General features: G+C 39.5%; 2 protein-coding genes across 4 annotated transcripts in view; one reads left to right on the forward strand and one right to left on the reverse strand.

Annotated features, from left to right (window-relative positions):
- The window catches only part of ARPC5 (actin related protein 2/3 complex subunit 5), a 1,051,210-nt gene that overhangs the window by 828,017 nt on the left and 204,934 nt on the right, over window positions 1–18,259 (forward strand). The window lies entirely within an intron of this gene.
- RGL1 (ral guanine nucleotide dissociation stimulator like 1) overlaps window positions 1–18,259 on the reverse strand; it is a 291,149-nt gene that overhangs the window by 77,727 nt on the left and 195,163 nt on the right. For all 3 annotated transcript variants that reach the window (XM_050765896.1, XM_050765898.1, XM_050765897.1), the window contains one exon: window positions 3,673–3,881. In XM_050765896.1, coding sequence (XP_050621853.1) covers window positions 3,673–3,881 — 209 coding nt within the window. The remainder of the gene's footprint in view (window positions 1–3,672; window positions 3,882–18,259) is intronic.

Below are 18,259 nucleotides of genomic sequence, written 5' to 3' on the forward strand. Positions count from 1 at the left end.
TATGCAGAGGGCACTCCAAGTGAGTGCCCCTTGAGGTTAAGTACCAGTGGCTTCATAGTAAATCCACCACTAAACTATCTCAAGGCATGAACCAAGTCTCATATTTCTGAATTCCATCCGCATGGTGTCTTGCAGAAGCTGGGTATTGTGTAGGCATTGAGTACTTGTCAATTCCATTCATTTCAGAAGCAAACAAAGGATCTGTTTACGAGATTAAATTCAAGGTCAAGCCTTGGCCCATCCAAATGGTACAAAATAAATCCTAACTCTCCATTCAGTTATACCTTACATGACAGCTTGAATTAAATGCAGTTTGATTCATGTTCAATGTTAGTCAGTCATCCAGTTAGTGTTTTAAAAAGCAAAAATATCTATCCTCTATAATAGAACAAAGAAAAGATTTTAAAAATATCAAAAGCTGGATGTACATGAGTCATAGACTAAACACTCCAGTTCCTGTGTGTATATGTCCTCTATTTAGGATGAACAGCTGGAATTTACGTGCACTCCTTTATTGACTGTGGACATCTGTGGCCTATTATCAATAGTCACCCCATAAATAGAAGAGGTTACCAATTCCAAAGTAAACTTGTAGGAGTTTTTTAATGTTTTGAACAGTCTATTCATACTGCCTGCCAACAGCATACTGCATTTTTTTTATAAACGTGAAATACCAAAAAGATAAAATTCATACAATTTTTCAATTTCTATGTACAGGTATGATTTACTACATAAGCAAACAAACTATAAAAGAAATACCTCACCAATCCAAGTTTATATTCCAGGCTTATTTTGCCAAGCACTGCTATGCAAAAAACTACAGAACTTCCTATCTGTGCTGCAGCTCAAAGTATCATAACCAGATCAATGTATGACAAAGAACAGACATTTTGTGAGTGTTCTTGAAGATTGACATATTAATAACCATTGATCCAAATAATCTTACTCTATACGCATCTATGAGAAAACTACGTTGAGGGAAAACCTACTATTGTCAATAACCTTACTTATACTGGAATATAACTTTATTATTAAAGGTATTTCTTTAGACTAATAGATATGACTACACAAAAATGTTAATGTCTTTATTAAAAATTTTAATAAATAACTTTTAAAACAAATGAAAAAATTAGGAAAAATATTTCTAACATATCATAAGCAACAAACTAATTTCCTTAATATGCAGAGTTATAATTAGATGATCAATAATTAGATGAAGAGTCCAAAAGAAAAACAGGCAAAAGGATATGAAAAGACAGAGTTCAGAGAAAATACAAACAGCCAATAAGAATTTTAAAAGACACTAAACCTCACTCATAAATGTAAGAAGTATAAATTCAAAAACAACCACTGTCATTTGTCAGTGGTCAGGTCATGGTAAAGATAGTTTCAAAGGTACAGAGAAAATATCCACAGTTGGCAAGTGTGTGGGGAAAATGAGGAAATAGGTACTCCCGTTTTCTGTGGACAGGAATGTCATTGGTGCAATCTGGCAGTTATCTTTCAAATCTTTAAATGCTGATATATTTTGACCCATTAGTGACTCTTCTATGAAATTATCCTATAGAATTCTCAAGCAACTATTCAGAAGATATGTATTCAAAAACGCTCCTTGCAGTACTGTTTACAAAGTTTAAAAAACAAATTTGCCGGGTGCGGTGGCTCACGCGTCTAATCCCAGCACCTTGGGAGGCTGAGGCAGGCAGATCACAAGGTCAAGAGATCAAGATCATCCTGGTCAACATGGTAAAGCCTCATCTCTACTGAAAATACAAAAATTAGCTGGGCGTGGTGGCACATGCCTGTAATCCCAGCTACTTGGGAGACTGAGGCAGGAGAATCGCTTGAACCCGAGAGGCGGAGGTTGCAGTGAGCCGACATCATGCCACTGCACTCCAGCCTGGAGACAGAGCAAGACTCTGTTTCAAAAAAAAAAAATTAAAAACTGGAGAGAACTTAAATGTCTATACACATAATAACCCATTCAATAAATATTATAAAGCTATTGAAAAGATTTTGATAGATTCATCTATAGGTGCTGATTTTGAAATAAGAATTACATTTTTTGAGCTTTCAATATGCCAGCCACTGTTCTAAGCCTTTTATGTATACTAATTCACTTAATGAGTAAAAAATCTCCAAGATACACAGATAAGTAAAAATCGAAAATTGGCCAGGCACGGTGGCATGTATCTGTCACCCTAGCAACTCAGGAGGCTGAGGCTGACCTCTTGAGCCCCAGAGTTGGAGGATGCAGTGAGCTATGATTATGCCACTGCACTCCAGCATGGACAACAGAACAAGACCTTGTTTGTAAAAATAGAAAAGAAATTAATTTTAAAAAATGAAAATTGCAGAACAGACTGTGTACTGTGATTCTATCTGTATCACAGATAAGTATATTATGTCATATGATAAATATATAAACATATCATATATATGACATACAGTACATAAATGCGGGTATATATACATACATACTTCCTATACACCCAAAAGTGTGGGAAAAATACAAAAGGAATGGTTTACAGTGATTTCCTGGGAGGAATGGGATTGGAGCTTGAGGAAAAAAATCTTTTACTTTTAATTTTTACAATTATCTGGACCTATATGGTCCAGATGGAACTTTTCACCATATACATGGATTACCTCTATTTTTAAAATGTTAATATATGTTACTTGCCTAGTAGATGGTCTATTTAATTTTCTTCTTACTACTAATATTTTTAAATCTAATAAATATTATTTGGGGAAAAGGTAGCAATATGAATAAACTTTTAATATTTTGCATACTCTTCCACAGTGTAAGAACTTTTAGCATGAGTACAAATTACTTTCAAAACAAAAAAATTTAGTTAACAAACATCAATACTCAACAAGCCCAACAAAAAGCCGTATCTCATTTCCTTCCTTATGCAGGAAACCTCAGAATATAAGGATTTAGATGAGGATTCTCCTGATTCTAAAACAATTGTTTGGCTGACAGTTTTCTTCCTCCCACTATCAAGTTGATTTAATGATATTTTCTGAAAGACCAAGTTTAATTCTAAATAAAACAGAAATAATGAGGAAAATCTAAAGATTAACAGTGTGTAAATTTCAATGTATACTGCTCTGCTACATGTAATATGTAGCTTAACAATATGGATCAAGGATGATATTTATGTGCATATCCGTAAAACAGCCAATACATGCTGACTGTTGATAGTTATCACCAGCATCGCATCATCATCGCCACCGTTCCTAAGCTGCTTCCTGTGGGTCTAAGAATGCGCTCCTCACTGCACACATATTAGCACATTTCATCCCCACAACATCCCAGCAAAATTCTTGGTCAACTGATTATTTACTGAATAATATAAAATTATAAAAATATGGAGAAATTTAGGGTGGCAAATAGTGAATGAAATCCATAAAGTAACTGAATCTAGATTTACAGTATTTACTCTCAACTCTTTCATAAATCTTTTAGGAGACATTTTTCCCCAGCAACAGACCAAAAGTGGCTCCTGAATGATCTTCTTGCCATTTGTGCCAAAGGTCATCCCTTCCCGTTAATCTTTCCTCACATATCTCTCTCTGCATACCAAGTGCAGGTGATTCAGAACCTCGTGCTCCACTCCATAAACAGTCCACATTTCTTTCACCTCACAAGCTCCTTTACATTCTTACCTGTCCAGCAGCAGTTCCAGCACTTCTTTAGTGGAGGCAAAGCCTCTGTACGTTGACAGAAAGATGCTGATATAGGTAAAGTCATTGTCCCCAAAAGCTGTCAGCAGGTTCTCCACAAGCTTCTCCAAGGTGCCAGCTTTTATGGTCCTGATCTTACAGGTCTCATATTGACTGACTGTGTGTCCTGGAGGCAGCTGGTCCCCTTCAACCTGTAAAATAAATTAACAATTACCATAAGGAGGAATGACTCCCTAAAGTAAAATTGGAAGCATTGAAATAGTTGAAGGCCATAGCCTGTTATGTTTCTCCTTATTCTTATGTATTTATCCCCTTTGTTACCCAGGCTGGAGAGCAGTGGTGTGATCACAGCTGACTGCAGCTTGGAGCTCCTGGGCTCAAGTGATCCTCCTGTCTCAGCCTCCCAAGTAGCTGGGACTACAGCTCAGGCAACCACGCTCTGCTAATTTTCGTACTTTTGTTTTTGGTAAAGATGGGGGTCTCACTATGTTATCCAGACCGGTCTCAAACTCCTGGGTTCAAGCAACCCTCTCATGTCGGCCTCCCAAAATGCTGGGATTATAGGTGTGAGCCACTGCATGCAGCCTACCCTCACTCTTACTTAATTTCTCTACACGTCACGTAAGGCAATGCTCTCTCCTGTGAGTTTAGTGTGGTAGGGTGGCGGTGGTGGAGGCACGTGTGTTTCCTTCCTTTCTAGAAGTAGAAGTATTACTTCATAATGGTTACATTTGCTTCTACTTACTCCCCTATCAATAACTAGTTTGCTGGCATAATTTTACCAAGGACATTTTTAATGATCCCAGGATCAGGTTTAGCAAGCATTCCCTTTGTTTTGTTCCATGGAAAGTTTTCTAACTCGTTCTTTTTTTTTTGAGACTCTTGCTCTGTCGCCCAGACTGGAGTGCAAAGGCATGATCTCGGCTCACTGCAAACTCCGCCTCCTGTGGTCAAACAATTCTCCTGCATCAGCCTTCCGAGTAGCTGGGATTACAGGCACCCGCCACCATGCCTGACTAATTTTTGCATTTTTTGTAAGGACAGGTTTTCACCATGTTGGCCAGGCTGGTTTCAAACTCCTAACCTCAGGTGATCCGCCCACCTCAGCCTCCAAAAGTGTTGGGATTAGAGGCATGAGCCACTGCGCCTGGCCAAACTCATTCTTTTTTGTTGTTGTTGTTGTTGCTGGGTTTTTTATTCCTTTTATTATTATTATTATTATACTTTAACTTCTGTGATACATATGCAGGTCTGTTACATAGGTATACACGTGCCATGGTGGTTTGTTGCACCCATCTACCCGTCATCTACATTAGGTATTTCTTCTAATGCTATTCCTGCCCTAGTCTTTCACCCCTGCTGACAGGCCCCGATATGTGATGTTCCCCTCCCTGTGTCCGTGTGTCCTCATTGTTCAACTCCCACTTATGAGTGAGAACATGCAGTGCTTGGTTTTCTGTTCTTGTGTTAGTTTGCTGAGAATGATGGTTTCCAGCTTCATCCATGTCCCTGCAAAGGACATGAACTCATCCTTTTTTATGGTTGCATAGTATTCCATGGTATATATGTGCCTCATTTTCTTTATCCAGTCTATCACTGATGGATATTTGGGTTGGTTCCAAGTCTTTGCTATTGTGAACAGTGCCACAGTAAACATATATGTGCATGTGCCTTTATAGTAGAATGATTTATAATCCTTTGGGTATATACCCAGTAATGGGATTGCTGGAACAAATGGTATTTCTGGTTCTAGACCCTTGAGGAATCGCCACACTGTCTTCCACAATGGTTGAACTATGAGTGAAAAGGCAACCTACAGAATGGGAAAAAATTTTTGCAAACTCATTCCTAAAGACATCTCCTATGGTAGGGTGCTGGAGCCGACTCATACTGGTTTTGGAGAACGGATTGTTAAATTTTAAGAATTTGTGTGAGCCAGCTGACATCATGTTGATAGCTTGAAAAACTGGTCATGGTTGGAGTATATTCTCCGTGGAAATCTATGGAGATGGAACCATGATCTGACTTTCTTCAGTCCACAGAGGGCAATGTACATTTTGATTCAATATCATCAGCAATCAACAGAGCTGACTGAGAAAATGGTTGTACCAAGCAGCACTGGGTTAAGCTCTGGGGAGTGATGAAAAGGGTGGGTGGGTGTATGACCCTGCCTTTTGGAAACTTGCAAAGTCTAAAAGAAGACATTTACTCATGAGAAGCAGCTAGCACATGAAAATGAAACTGTAAATGAATATTGGTAGATATAATTGTACCTTGGTAGATATAAACCATAATACATAAAAATTCATTGGTAATAAAATCTTTACAGCTTCAATTTTTAGTATGAGGGAAGAGAATTAAAATGAAGAAAAATATTGGTGTGCCTTACATTCTGCAGTAAATCTGTGCCTAACAAATTATACAGAGATGCAATTTTGAAAGTTTAACTCATCCTTCATAGGCACTAAGGAGACTGCTCTACAGAGAGGAGGTCTATTTCTAAAGCAAGAATAATCCTAAGTGATGCAAACAATTGCCAGGCGGTTTATCTGAATCGTAAGTTGAATTGTTTTATATCAGATTTCCTAAATTGAAATAATCACGTGAAAATTAAAGAAGAGACGCAAATAAGAGAGAAGTGGATCACTAATGATGATATTGTGCTTACTAAGTAGCATGTTTGCTTTTCCTTCAACTGGCCTGTCAGAAATCAAACTACTGGAAGGAAACTAACAGATGGGATTGCTTTCAGAAAGACCGGAGTGGTGGCAACTGCTTTCAGAAGGGGGTTAGAATAGCTTAATGTCATCATGTCAAACTGCTAACAGGAATTAAAATTAAGACTCCAGCTTATGTGGTAGATGGCTTTATCTCTTTACTTAATTTTTTAAAGTTTTCTAGGGAGAGGGATCTGGTTCAGGCAAAATATCAAACGTTTCTTTAGGCCTCTTAAGACAGTTGACTCAGATCAGGGTCTAATAGCTGTTCTTTATCACTCTATATGTAGTTTTAGAATAAACCTTGTAGTACCCATCTGTTCCCCAGAAACTCCAATTAACTTTATCAGAAACAATAAGTGAAAAAGGTATATGGTTTAGAATTCTGTATGTTATTAATTATTTGGTTCACTGTTGCTTTAAGTGTGTGCTGTAAAACACTAGTTCCAAAAAAAAAGTCCTGTGGTCAAGTTTGGGAACTATAGAGTTCAAGAAAGTCAATGACATCTCTTTACTGCAGAATTTCTCATGCACTTTAATATGCCAACATGTGTTAGTCAACTCCAAGAGAGGGATATGGTATATGGCATTTCCAAATGGATTTCTCTTTAGTCTCGCAGCATCTTGCAGAACTTCAGAATGCACATACTTTGAAAAATTTTGGCTTATTAAATTACTGTAATGCATTTAAAACTTAAATCATATTTACCACTTTTCATTTTAAAAAAGAAAAATCAAAACGTTATAAAATGTAATGTTAATTTTTATTTTCAAATGTGTATTCCTTTGATCTCTTTATTAATACAAAAATGTAAGGATGTTTTTGCGTTTTGTACTTTGTCACTTCAAAAGACCTGGCCAAAATAATTGTCAGCCTGCATGACATTCAAAAGTAGAAGTTAGAAAATATACTTCAGGATGGAAGCGGTGGCTCACGCCTGTAATCCCAGCACTTTGGGAGGCCAAGGTGGGTGGATTACCTGAGGTCAGGAGTTCGAGACCAGCCTGGCCAACATGCTGAAACCCCATCTCTACTAAAAATACAAAATTAGTCAGGTGTAATGGTACGCGCCTGCAGTCCCAGATACTCAGGAAGCTGAGGCAGGAGAATCACTTGAACCTGGGAGGCAGAGGTTGCAGTGGGCTGGAGATTATGCCACTGCACTCCAGCCTGGGCAACAGAGCAAGACTCCATCTCAAAAGCAAACAAACAAAAAAACCCATGAAAATATACTTCAATGTCAAATATTAACAACAAAAGGAATGGCTTCTCAGTAGTTAGGGATAGTCAAATTCTGATTTAAATCAAGCTTCTTCGCCTTGTGTTCCCTTAACAAACGATGTTGAAATTTGACGATTCTTATTTTATTTACAATGGAAACTCTAATACTAAATCTTTCTTACCAAAAGTAATGATTATTTAAAAGAACTATTTTTCACTGAGTATTGATGTGTCCCAAAATTCAAACACAGAGAAAAATGCTTGTCAAAGGATCTGATGAAGTGGGTCCCATTTCCTGCCAGAAAGCAGAAATTTGGCAGAAAGCCAGGGTTCTCCCTTGGAAATGGAATTATGTTTCTCATTAACCCAGCCTCTTCCTTTCAGTGCTTTTTTACTCAGAAAAAAATTTCAATATGCATACGTGATTCCCGTAAGTCCCTTTAACAGTATTTGTTCCTCAGTGTTTGCATCTGTGCATTAGGAAGAACCACATGTGACCTAACAGAAGACTAATAAAATATTTTGAAATTTTATATTTAAAAATAATTTTCAAAGTGAACATCAAAGACAATATCATAAAATCAGTGTAGAATTGCTCTTGTGCCTACAATCATTCTCACAAAAAATAACAATGCATGTTATCAGAGAATTGGCTTAATGTCATTTTCTGTAGACCGGCTAAATATCCTAATATCTGCTTATTATGGCAGGGGAAAGATCTGATGACTTCTAATTTGCCAACATTCAAATAGAGTACATTTTTTATGAAACAAAAACTTAATCTGCTTACCACTGAAATTATTTTGAAAAGAAATTGTACAGAGGGGAAACACAAAAAAATACTCTGCCATATGGCCGGAGGAGAGAAGCTAGAATGTTAAAAGTTTCATTTTTGCAGGAAAAGATTCAATAGGTCTCTAAGTGTTTTAAGAGACTTTAGGACCTGTTTTTGCTTATATTATCTTAGTAACTTTGAATTAAAGTTTAAGACGAAAGGGGTGGAACCCTTGTCAGACAAGCGCTTAATAACCCAGACTTAGAAAGCAAGACACGGAGGCCTGAGCCTGCCCTGTGGGTTAGCACGCTAACAGGAAACAGTTCAGTCTGGATTTAATCATAGACCGTCGCTTTACTGACAAGATCATGGTACTGAGACCACAAAAATGTTTCATGTTGTTTTTTTGGTTGATCTTTGTGCCTTTAGAATCCAGCTTTTTCTAAGAGAACATGTCTGAGTCCTATGGGGTAAATATCTAAAATTGTGCCCAAGTGTCCTACCAGGTAATTTCCATAATTATCGATTTTGGCATGAGACAGAAAGGAAAAAGGGCGTGTGAGAGATGAAAGATGCCATATTTCAATTCCGTTTCCTGTCATGGAGAAATAAACTCTTTCACCTTTTAAAACATAAACTGTTAACCAGTTGGGTGTTTCTAATTTGAAAAAAAAAAAAAAAATCCCTTCAATCAAAATAGTACTTCAGTCATCTGATAGTTTAACAGGGAACGTGTTAAGTAAACAACCTCATTAGAATGGAGACAGTATGGAGTCCTCCACACCATGATCACTCTTCAGTGGATCAGTTCTCAGGCATCCTGGCCTGAGCAGCAAAGTAAATAGTGAGTACTATTCTAGCTGTTAACTCCCTCCAAAAATCTAAAACCCATACCCAATCCCTACATTCATCCCCAAACACCAAAAGTAAGTTTTATACTTCCTTTTCAAATGCCCGACAACCACTCTCCAGCAACAACAAACCACCATAATACAGGCTGAGGATCTTTTATCTCAGATTCTTGGGACTGAAAGTCGTTTGGATTTCAGATTTTTTCAGATTTTGAAATATTCCCATTATACTTACCATTCAAGCATCCCCATTCTGAAAATCCAAAATGCAAAACACTGCAATGAGCATGGATGTTGGAGTACTTTGAATGTAGGTTTTAAGATTAAGGATACTCAACCTGTACAGGAAAATCCACAAGCTGACTCACAAACAATCTCTGCTCATCTCTCCAAATTACTCAAATGCATATATTTCTTCACCATGCATCATTCTCTCAGCAGAAATCATGTTTGTAATGACATGCAGCAGAACACGACAAGGCCAATACACCTGAGTACTACAGTGACTATTTACACACAGGACACTCAGAGATGTTAAGGTAAAGTCTAGAAAATACTTTAGGGCCCATGATGTCAAGCTCAACACAAGCTTCTGCTTTGCGTGAACTTTTATTAGGTTGGTACACCAGTGATTATGGTTTTTGCCATTAAAAGTAGTGGCAAACTTAATAAAACTTAAACCAAAACTTGTCACAATCACCTTTGTGCTAACCTAATAATTTGCATGTGAACTCACTTTTTTGCTAGGTTAGGGTTGACAGATAAATTACAGGATGCCCAGTGAAATTTTAATTTCAGAGAAATAATGAATAATTACATACTATGTAGTATAAGTATGTCCCATTCCATGTTTGGGATCTATGCATACTAAAAAAACTATTTGTTACTTATCTGAATTTGAAATGTAATTGTGTATCCTGTATTTTTATGCTACTAGCACATACACAGTGGCTGTCTTTTCCATTTATTCATCTACATATTCAGGCACTCATTAACTAAACAGTATTATGTGCCAGGCACTGTGCAAGGTACTAGACATATAAAGGTAAATAGCATGCGGTTCTGGCAACCAAGTTACTCAGTCTGGTGAAGGAAACAGACACAAAGAAACCACTACAATAAAATGTGAGTAAAATGATGGAGAGAGAGGCAAGACATGGAGGAAGCACCAAGAGGAGTCCAGTGTAAAGGAGGTATCAGAAAAGGCTTACTAAGTAGGTTCTGCCTGTACTGGGTTGTTTTGTTTTGTTTGTTTGTTAGAGATGCAGTCCAGCTCTATTGCCCAGGCCGCAGTACAGTGGTGCAATCAGGGTTCGATGCAGCCTCAACCTCCCAGGCTCAAGCAGTCCTCCCACCTCAGCCTCCCAAGTAGCTGGGACTACAGGTACGCACCACTCCAGCTAATTTTTTTTTTTTTTTTTTTTGTAGAGACAAGGTCTCACTATGTTGCCCAAGCTGGTCTTAAAACTCCTGGACTCAAGCGATTCTCCTGTCTTGGCCTCTCAAAGTGCTAGCATTATAGGCCTGAGCCACCATACTTGGCCTGCACTAGGTTTCACATAATGAATAAGAGTTAACTATTTTGGGGAGGGCACAGTAGGCAGAGAAACAAGCATTAACAAAGTCATGAAAATGATATCCCAAAGTATGGAATTTTGACATGCTGAGGACTTTGAACTAAAGGAATTGGAAGCCCTCAGAAGCAGCCTCAGAAGCAAATTCTCTCTCTGACCTTTTCCTGCCCTGCTGTCTCCTGCACTTCTTTCTCCCTGAAGTGAATCATAGAAACCAGGATTCCTCCTTCCCCAAGGTGAGTCATAGAAACTAGAACCCCCTCTAACCCTAAAGCAAGGCTTAAAGCCTGGAAATAGTGCTCTAACCTCCCTTACCTTTTTGTTTAGAAGCTGGCCATAAATTCTCTGACCTACCTTGTCTGGTAGATTGTAAGACCCCTGTTCCAGAGGGGTCCTGGCCCACACCCAGGGGGAAAGAATGCTACACAGAGCGGCCAGGAAGAATCTGAAAAGACAGGCCTTGCTGGGTTCCCCCTTAGTCTACTACCATTAGATCATACTCTTTTCATCCAATCACATTTCCACATGGCTGTCCATTCTTCATTGACTCTTAAGCATAAAAATGGAAAGTTTCCCCTGGGTCTTTGGGCCATTATTTCTGAAGGCTCCCATGTCACATAAAACTTTGATTAAAGAAATCTGTTATGCTTTTCTCTTGTTAACCTGTCTTTTGTTATAAGAGTTACCGATGACCCTTATGACGGGTGAGGAAAGGCATACCTTTCCACCACTACAGGGGGAAAATGTGTGGTTGTATAAGCAATATGACAGAGGAAAGAAATGCTTTGGCTGGAGAGCAGCAGGAGACTACCTGATTATGGAGGACTTTGGTTGCATGCTAAGGAGCTGAGACTCCATGTCCTGTTGAAATGGGAGACCAATGATGAGGTTTTAAGCAGGGTCAAGGAAATCAATGTGGAGGACAGACTTGATGAGGACAGTTTTAAAGTTGGAAAAACCAGTACAAAAGTTGTGGATACTCCAGATAAGCAACTGCAAGGGCTTTAACTAGTACAATGATAATAGGAATGGAGAAGGTAGCAGATGGGAGGGACACATTTACCCTCCCATCAAATAATCAAAAAGAAGATCATCAAGACTTCTGATCAATTGGATGTAGAGGATAAAATGAAGGAAAATAAAGAATCTGGAAACTTCACCTGATTTCTAGTGTGGATGGCCGGAAAGATAATGGTGCCACCTACATGAAAGAAAATTGAGGGAAGGAAGTCAGATTTTGGTGGGGTAGGTACTGAATTCCATTTTGGAATGTAGAACTTGAGGTACTCTGGGGAACATGCCAATGTTAAGTCCAATAGGCAGTTAGAATCTGAAAGTTGGGAGAAGGGTCTAAGATGGAAATATGCAGAAATTACATCAATTAAAATAGGAAGAGTAGTAGGCTAAGGATGGTATCTGGATGAACACCAAAATTAAGAGGGTTTCAAGAGTAAAGATGGGCAGCACTAGAAGAGGCACTTGCACATGCGGCAAATTCATACGTTGTCTGATCTATGATGGCATTTCTGGGCAGAGAAACCAGAAGTAATCTTTACCATCAGATTCACATATATGCTGACATATGTACCTTCCCTCTAATTATGCAAACATATCAAGGCCCAGCCAGCGGTATGCTGGAGCCAGCTTGAATCCCTTGCATGAGCCAAATGTGCACACTCCTCACCTCCGTGTTCAATGGCATTACGTTGGTAGTGTGAGTTCAGCCGTGGTGACACTATTTATGCCATGAAAATTAGCAATGCTACAAATAAGGGCTTTTATTTTGGAGGGCCAGTTTATTAGCATACCCCTACCCAGAAGTCCCCCTCAGATTGTGTCAATGTCAAGAGACACCTTCGCACTGGCTGAAACATTTTCTTTCTGTGTACGTTCCAGTTAAGGTATTTGTGTTGTCACTATGATCTTTATCTGATAGAAGAGGGGAATTATGCATCTGAAGTATGAAGCAAGTAGAAATGTGGAGGCAGGAGAGGCAGAAGAGCATGTGTATGACAAACGAATGTGCTCTGAAAAAACTACCAGAGCCCCAAGAGTGACCTTGCTTGAAGCCACTTGTTAGAATGAAGCCACATGGTCAGGCTTCTATGATGAATACCCTTCATCCTCAGGAAGATGTTAAGGGAGCTGGAATAACAAACAATAGCTAGTGTTTTATCACACAGAAATCCCATCCCTCTTTGCCATCCTGTCTCAGTAGGGTTTCCTAGATAGAGTCCAGGAACCCTCCTGAAGGAAACAGGAAGCTATGTTTCTCATCTCCTGAAAAAGAGCAGTACTCTTGCAGTCTTGATTCATCAACATTAATCCATAACAGATTCTATATTCTCTAACACAAATCTCCATTTCTGACATTTGATCATCCTTTAAGGATTCCAAAGTTTCCCAGAAAGCAAATTTAAACATTAAGTAGATTTTAAGAAGTTTGCTGACCACATTTTTCAAATAAAATAATTTCACTTTTATCTGATACTTTTCTGCTTAAAACTCAGAATGCTAATAACTAAGGCAAGGGTCTCCAACCCCTGCACCACGGACCAGTAGCAGTCCATGGCCTGTTAGGAACTGGCCCACACAGCAGGTGAGTGACAGGTGAGCCAGCATTATCGCCTGAGCTCCACCTCCTGTCAGATCAGTGGCGACATTAGATTCTCATAGGAGCGCCAAGCCTATTGTGAACTGCACATGCGAGGGGCCTAGGTTGTACACTTCTTATGGGAATCTAACTAATGGCTGATGATCTGAGGTGAAACAGTTTCATCCTGAAACGAACACCCCTCAACCCCCATTCATGGAAAAACTGTCTTCCACAAAACCAGTCCCTGATGCCAAAAAGGTTGGAGACTGCTGAACTAAGGTGCTATGAATGAACAGACTGCATTTCCATTTGGAACCAATTTACTATCAGACCTAGGGCAAAAACTTAGTTTCAATGACTTCATTACCTACTTTATAAAAGGAATACATCACATGTAATTTTGAGAAGTTTAAGGATTTAAGAGTTGCATGGGGGGAGGGGAGTTTGAATTAAAATAGTCACTGCTCCATTTGCCAAATAAGATCACAAATTGTCACATACAAATTAGTATCCAGAGTGAACTTCCAAAATTCATAGCTCCCTCCTTTTTCTCTCATTCAGAGCCTCAAATGTCCAAGGTCTTGATAACCTGAGGTCACAGGTTAACAGGTGCCCTGGCTTGCTGGAGTCCATTCTGTTTTTGTGCAGCCTAGCCAATCTCTTTGTAAAGGTCAGCAGCGGGTAGTGAGCGTCTGTGTGACCTAATAATCTCTGCGAATGAAGCCTGTTATGAATGGAGAGGCTTCCCCACAGCCCAGAAGCTTTCCCAGCATGCCATAAATCCCACAGACAGCTCCATGGGGCTTTATCTCCTTGTGAGATTTATAAGTGCTCCTTCACCAATCCTCCAGGGAGAGTACGGGGAAGGGTGGCAACTGACTGATGTTTCCAAACTTTACAGTCAAGTCATTCATTTTTGATTATTACTCTGTATACCACATTAAGGAATCTTCTTCACTTTCCCTAGGCAATTCCCATGGGAACATTGAGTTCCCACTATTATGATTACTTATTATCGTAATGTTAAAAACCAAAGCCCCATTATTCAAAATGACAATAAAATCATTACTCCCCTGAATCTTGGAATTCAAGTAATAATGACACTGTTTAGTTTGATCCCTTCCCCCCCAAAATGAAATCTTTAAAGTCTATGTGGACTTATAAATTCAGATGTAAGATGTAGCTTTATGATTCACACAAAGCTCTGGGCTGCAGGGCCTCTGGCAAGTATTCTATCCCTCAGTACTGTTTTTGGCACGGATAATATTCCTAGATCATGGGCTTGCTAGAATTGGCTACTGATAAACCCATCAGGTATCTTGCAAGCATGTTACCAGGTGATCAAACCTAGGGCAAAGTTCTATGAAAAACAATTTCTTGTATCCTGAATACATCTCTTTGAAAGATACACTGAAGGCCAGGTGCGGTGGTTCACACCTGTATTCCCAGCACTTTGGGAGGCTGAGGCGGGAGGATCACCTGAGGTCAGGAGTTTGAGACCAGCCTGGCCAACATGGAGAAACCCCATCTCTACTAAAAATAATAATAAAAAAAAAATTAGTTGGGTGTGGTGGCGGGTGCCTGTAATCCCAGCTACTCAGGAGGCTGAGGCAGGAGATTCGCTTGAACCCGAGAGGTGGGAAGTTGCAGTGAGCTGAGATCGTGCCATTGCACTCCAACCTGGGTAACAAGAGCAAAAGCTCATGAAAGAAAGAAAAAAAAAAAGAAAGAGGAAGGAAGGAAGGAAGGAAGGAAGGAAGGAAGGGAGGAAGGGAGGAAGGGAGGAAGGGAGGAAGGGAGGAAGGGAGGAAGGGAGGAAGGGAGGAAGGGAGGAAGGGAGGAAGGGAGGAAGGGAGGAAGGGAGGAAGGGAGGAAGGGAGGAAAGGAGGAAAGGAGGAAAGGAGGAAAAGAAGAAAGGAAGAAAGAGAGAAAGACAGAGAGGAAGGAAAAGGTAAATTGGCTTTTTTTCTTAATAGGTTTTCTTCTGCAGAAGCTACAAATTAATTCTAAGAAAACCATTCTTACACTGTAAATGAAGAGGAAGAAAGAAGGCTAACTTGTATTTACCGAGTGCACATTATGGATTAGATGCTCAACTCTTGCAAAAATCCTGTAGTGTAGGAATTATTCCCACTTTACTTAAGGAAACAGAGGTTTGGAGAAGTAAGGGGTCACATCCAGAGTCACCCAGCCAATTAGCATAGGCATCAAAGCAAGGATATAAAACCAGCCCTGTCTTTCAATCTTGGGATATTGCCTAAAAACACAAAGCAATACGGTATTGGGCACTCAATCTCCATATCTGTACACCCAAGAATATCAGAACTCAATTGCCCAGAATCTACAGACTTCATAGGATTTTTGTAAGAAAGAGAAAATTAGATAACAGGTCTAAAGCATGTTGAAAGATTACAAGCTATTCAGCACTCTACAAATACTTTTCACTTTCTTTCCCCTACACGAACTACTTTCACCTAAAATTAGGTCTGATTACATCTGGTATTATCTCTGGTATTATCCTTCTTACCTCTTGACACTGACTGAAATCCTTAACACCTAAAGACAAAAAATAATGTTTTAGTGCCAAAGACTCTCTTTGGAGGGAAACAAAATCCCTCTCATTATTATAGTTTCTCAAATGAGTAAATTTAGTCTAAGGAAGATGGATGAATGACTTAACCCAAGGGCTCAAGGAAAGCCAGGAAAAGCTGGCTTCTGGATGAGAAATTACTGGGTAATATAGACTGGGAATCCATGGGAAGCACTCGTGTTCTGCTCTGATTTCCAGATTACTAATTAATTTTCCTACCTGCTAGGTTTAGAAATCTACTCTCTAGTCAAAAGACAGTTTCCTTCTATTTTCAGAAAGAAAGGGAAATGAAAGCAGAATGACAATATGATTGATTATGGGATACAGCCAGACAAAAGGGCAGATTTATAAATTCTGACTTGTAAAAAAACATTTAAAGAAGAAAGTAGCATATAGAAAGGGCTGGTAGCTGGCAAAAACAACAACAACAACAACAACAAAAACCCCACACACAGAGATCCAATTTGTCCACATAAACAGAAACCAAAAAAACATTTTGTTTACTAGCTATTAATGGTCAAAAATTTATGTAAAAAGATAGGCATATAGTTTGTAAAGAAAATATTTATCCTCCTAAGAGGATGCTCATCGTTTCCATGGCTCATGAGCCGCTCTTGGTATCAGTCATTAATACAGCATTAAAAGCGCTTCGGCCAGGCACGGTGGCTAATGCATGTAATCCCAGAGCTTTGGGAGCCTGAAGCAGAAGGATCGCTTGAGGTCAGGAGTTCAGGACTAGCCTGGGCAATACAGCGAAACCCTGTTTCTAAAACAAATTAGAAAATTAGCCTGGGTGTGGTGATATGTGCCTAGCCACTTGAGAGGCTGAAGTGAAAGGATCTCTTGAACGGACAAGTTCAAGGCTACAACGAGCTATGATTGTGCCACTGCACTCCAGCCTGGGCAACAGACCAAGTCCCTGTCTCTAAAAATAAAAACAAAATTAAAAAAAAAAAGAGAGAAGAACCTCCATTGTGCCAAGGACCCAAATGAGGTACTAAGGAAATCTATAAAAGAAGTAAGGGATTTCTACTCTTTAAAACCCTCATAGTAGAGATGATAGTATGAGTGTGAATTTCTTCATTTAATGATGTGTAAAGAAAGGGATGTACAGAGCTTAGTACTAGTGCATATGCCACAGGCATTAAATAAATGCCGGGTAAATAAGCAGGAGCCTCACACAGGGAGTTGCAGAACTGATGGGGTAAGGCCTCCGGCAACCTTAGAATTCAATGATAAGAGTGGCAGTCAAGAAAAAATAAACGGGCGGAGGGGGCGGCAGGGCAAGGAACTAGATTCTGTTTCTAGTTCCAGTTCAATTAATTATCAACTACATGCCAGTGCTTTATAGCACTAGCTATCTCGGTAGTGAGCTAGGATAACTCCTTTTGACTTGGTTGTTTTTGTTTGTTCCTAAATACACTTGAGTAGATACATTCATTCATTTGTTGAGTTCCTACTATGGGGCTGCTGGAAGCCAGAGATACAACAAAGTAATAGACAGATAAGATGCCAACTCATGGCCGGGCGTGGTGGCTCACGCCTGTAATCCCAGCACTTTGGGAGGCCGAGACGGGCGGATCACGAGGTCAGGAGATCGAGACCATCCTTGCTAACACGGTGAAATCCCGTCTCTACTAAAAAATACAAAAAAACTAGCCGGGTGACGTGGCGGGCGCCTGTAGTCCCAGCTACTTGGAAGGCTGAGGCAGGAGAATGGCGTGAACCCGGGAGGCGGAGCTTGCAGTGGGCTGAGATTCAGCCACTGCACTCCAGCTTGGGTGACAGAGCGAGACTCTGTCTCCAAAAAAAAAAAAAAAAAAAAAAAAAAAAGATGCCAACTCATACAGATAAATGCACCTCCTCTACAATTGAAAGCAGATTCACGAGCCTTTTACTGCATAGACCTGGCCTAGACTCTTATGAGGCCCCACCCCCTAGAGACAGAGTCTTCAAAGTTACCTGAGCCTCAGAGTTTTATGCTGCTGTCCTAAAAAAAACAGAGAGAGATATAGCTCATTTCATCATCATATGCATACTGAAGCTATAAATACAGGGAGAACAACTCTTTCTAATCAATACTATATAACTAAAAATATGAATTGCAGGTAGGGCCATTAACCGAATTGATATAAAGTAGAGTCCTCAGCCATAGCTTCTCTGTGGCATCTCCCACAGTGCTGTGGTAACTTACCAATAGATTTTATTATTCACTTGTATAGGTCAAATCAGTTTTACTTTTCA

Source organism: Macaca thibetana, chromosome 1, assembly GCF_024542745.1.
Source record: "Macaca thibetana thibetana isolate TM-01 chromosome 1, ASM2454274v1, whole genome shotgun sequence".
Classification (NCBI taxonomy): Eukaryota; Metazoa; Chordata; class Mammalia; order Primates; family Cercopithecidae; genus Macaca; species Macaca thibetana.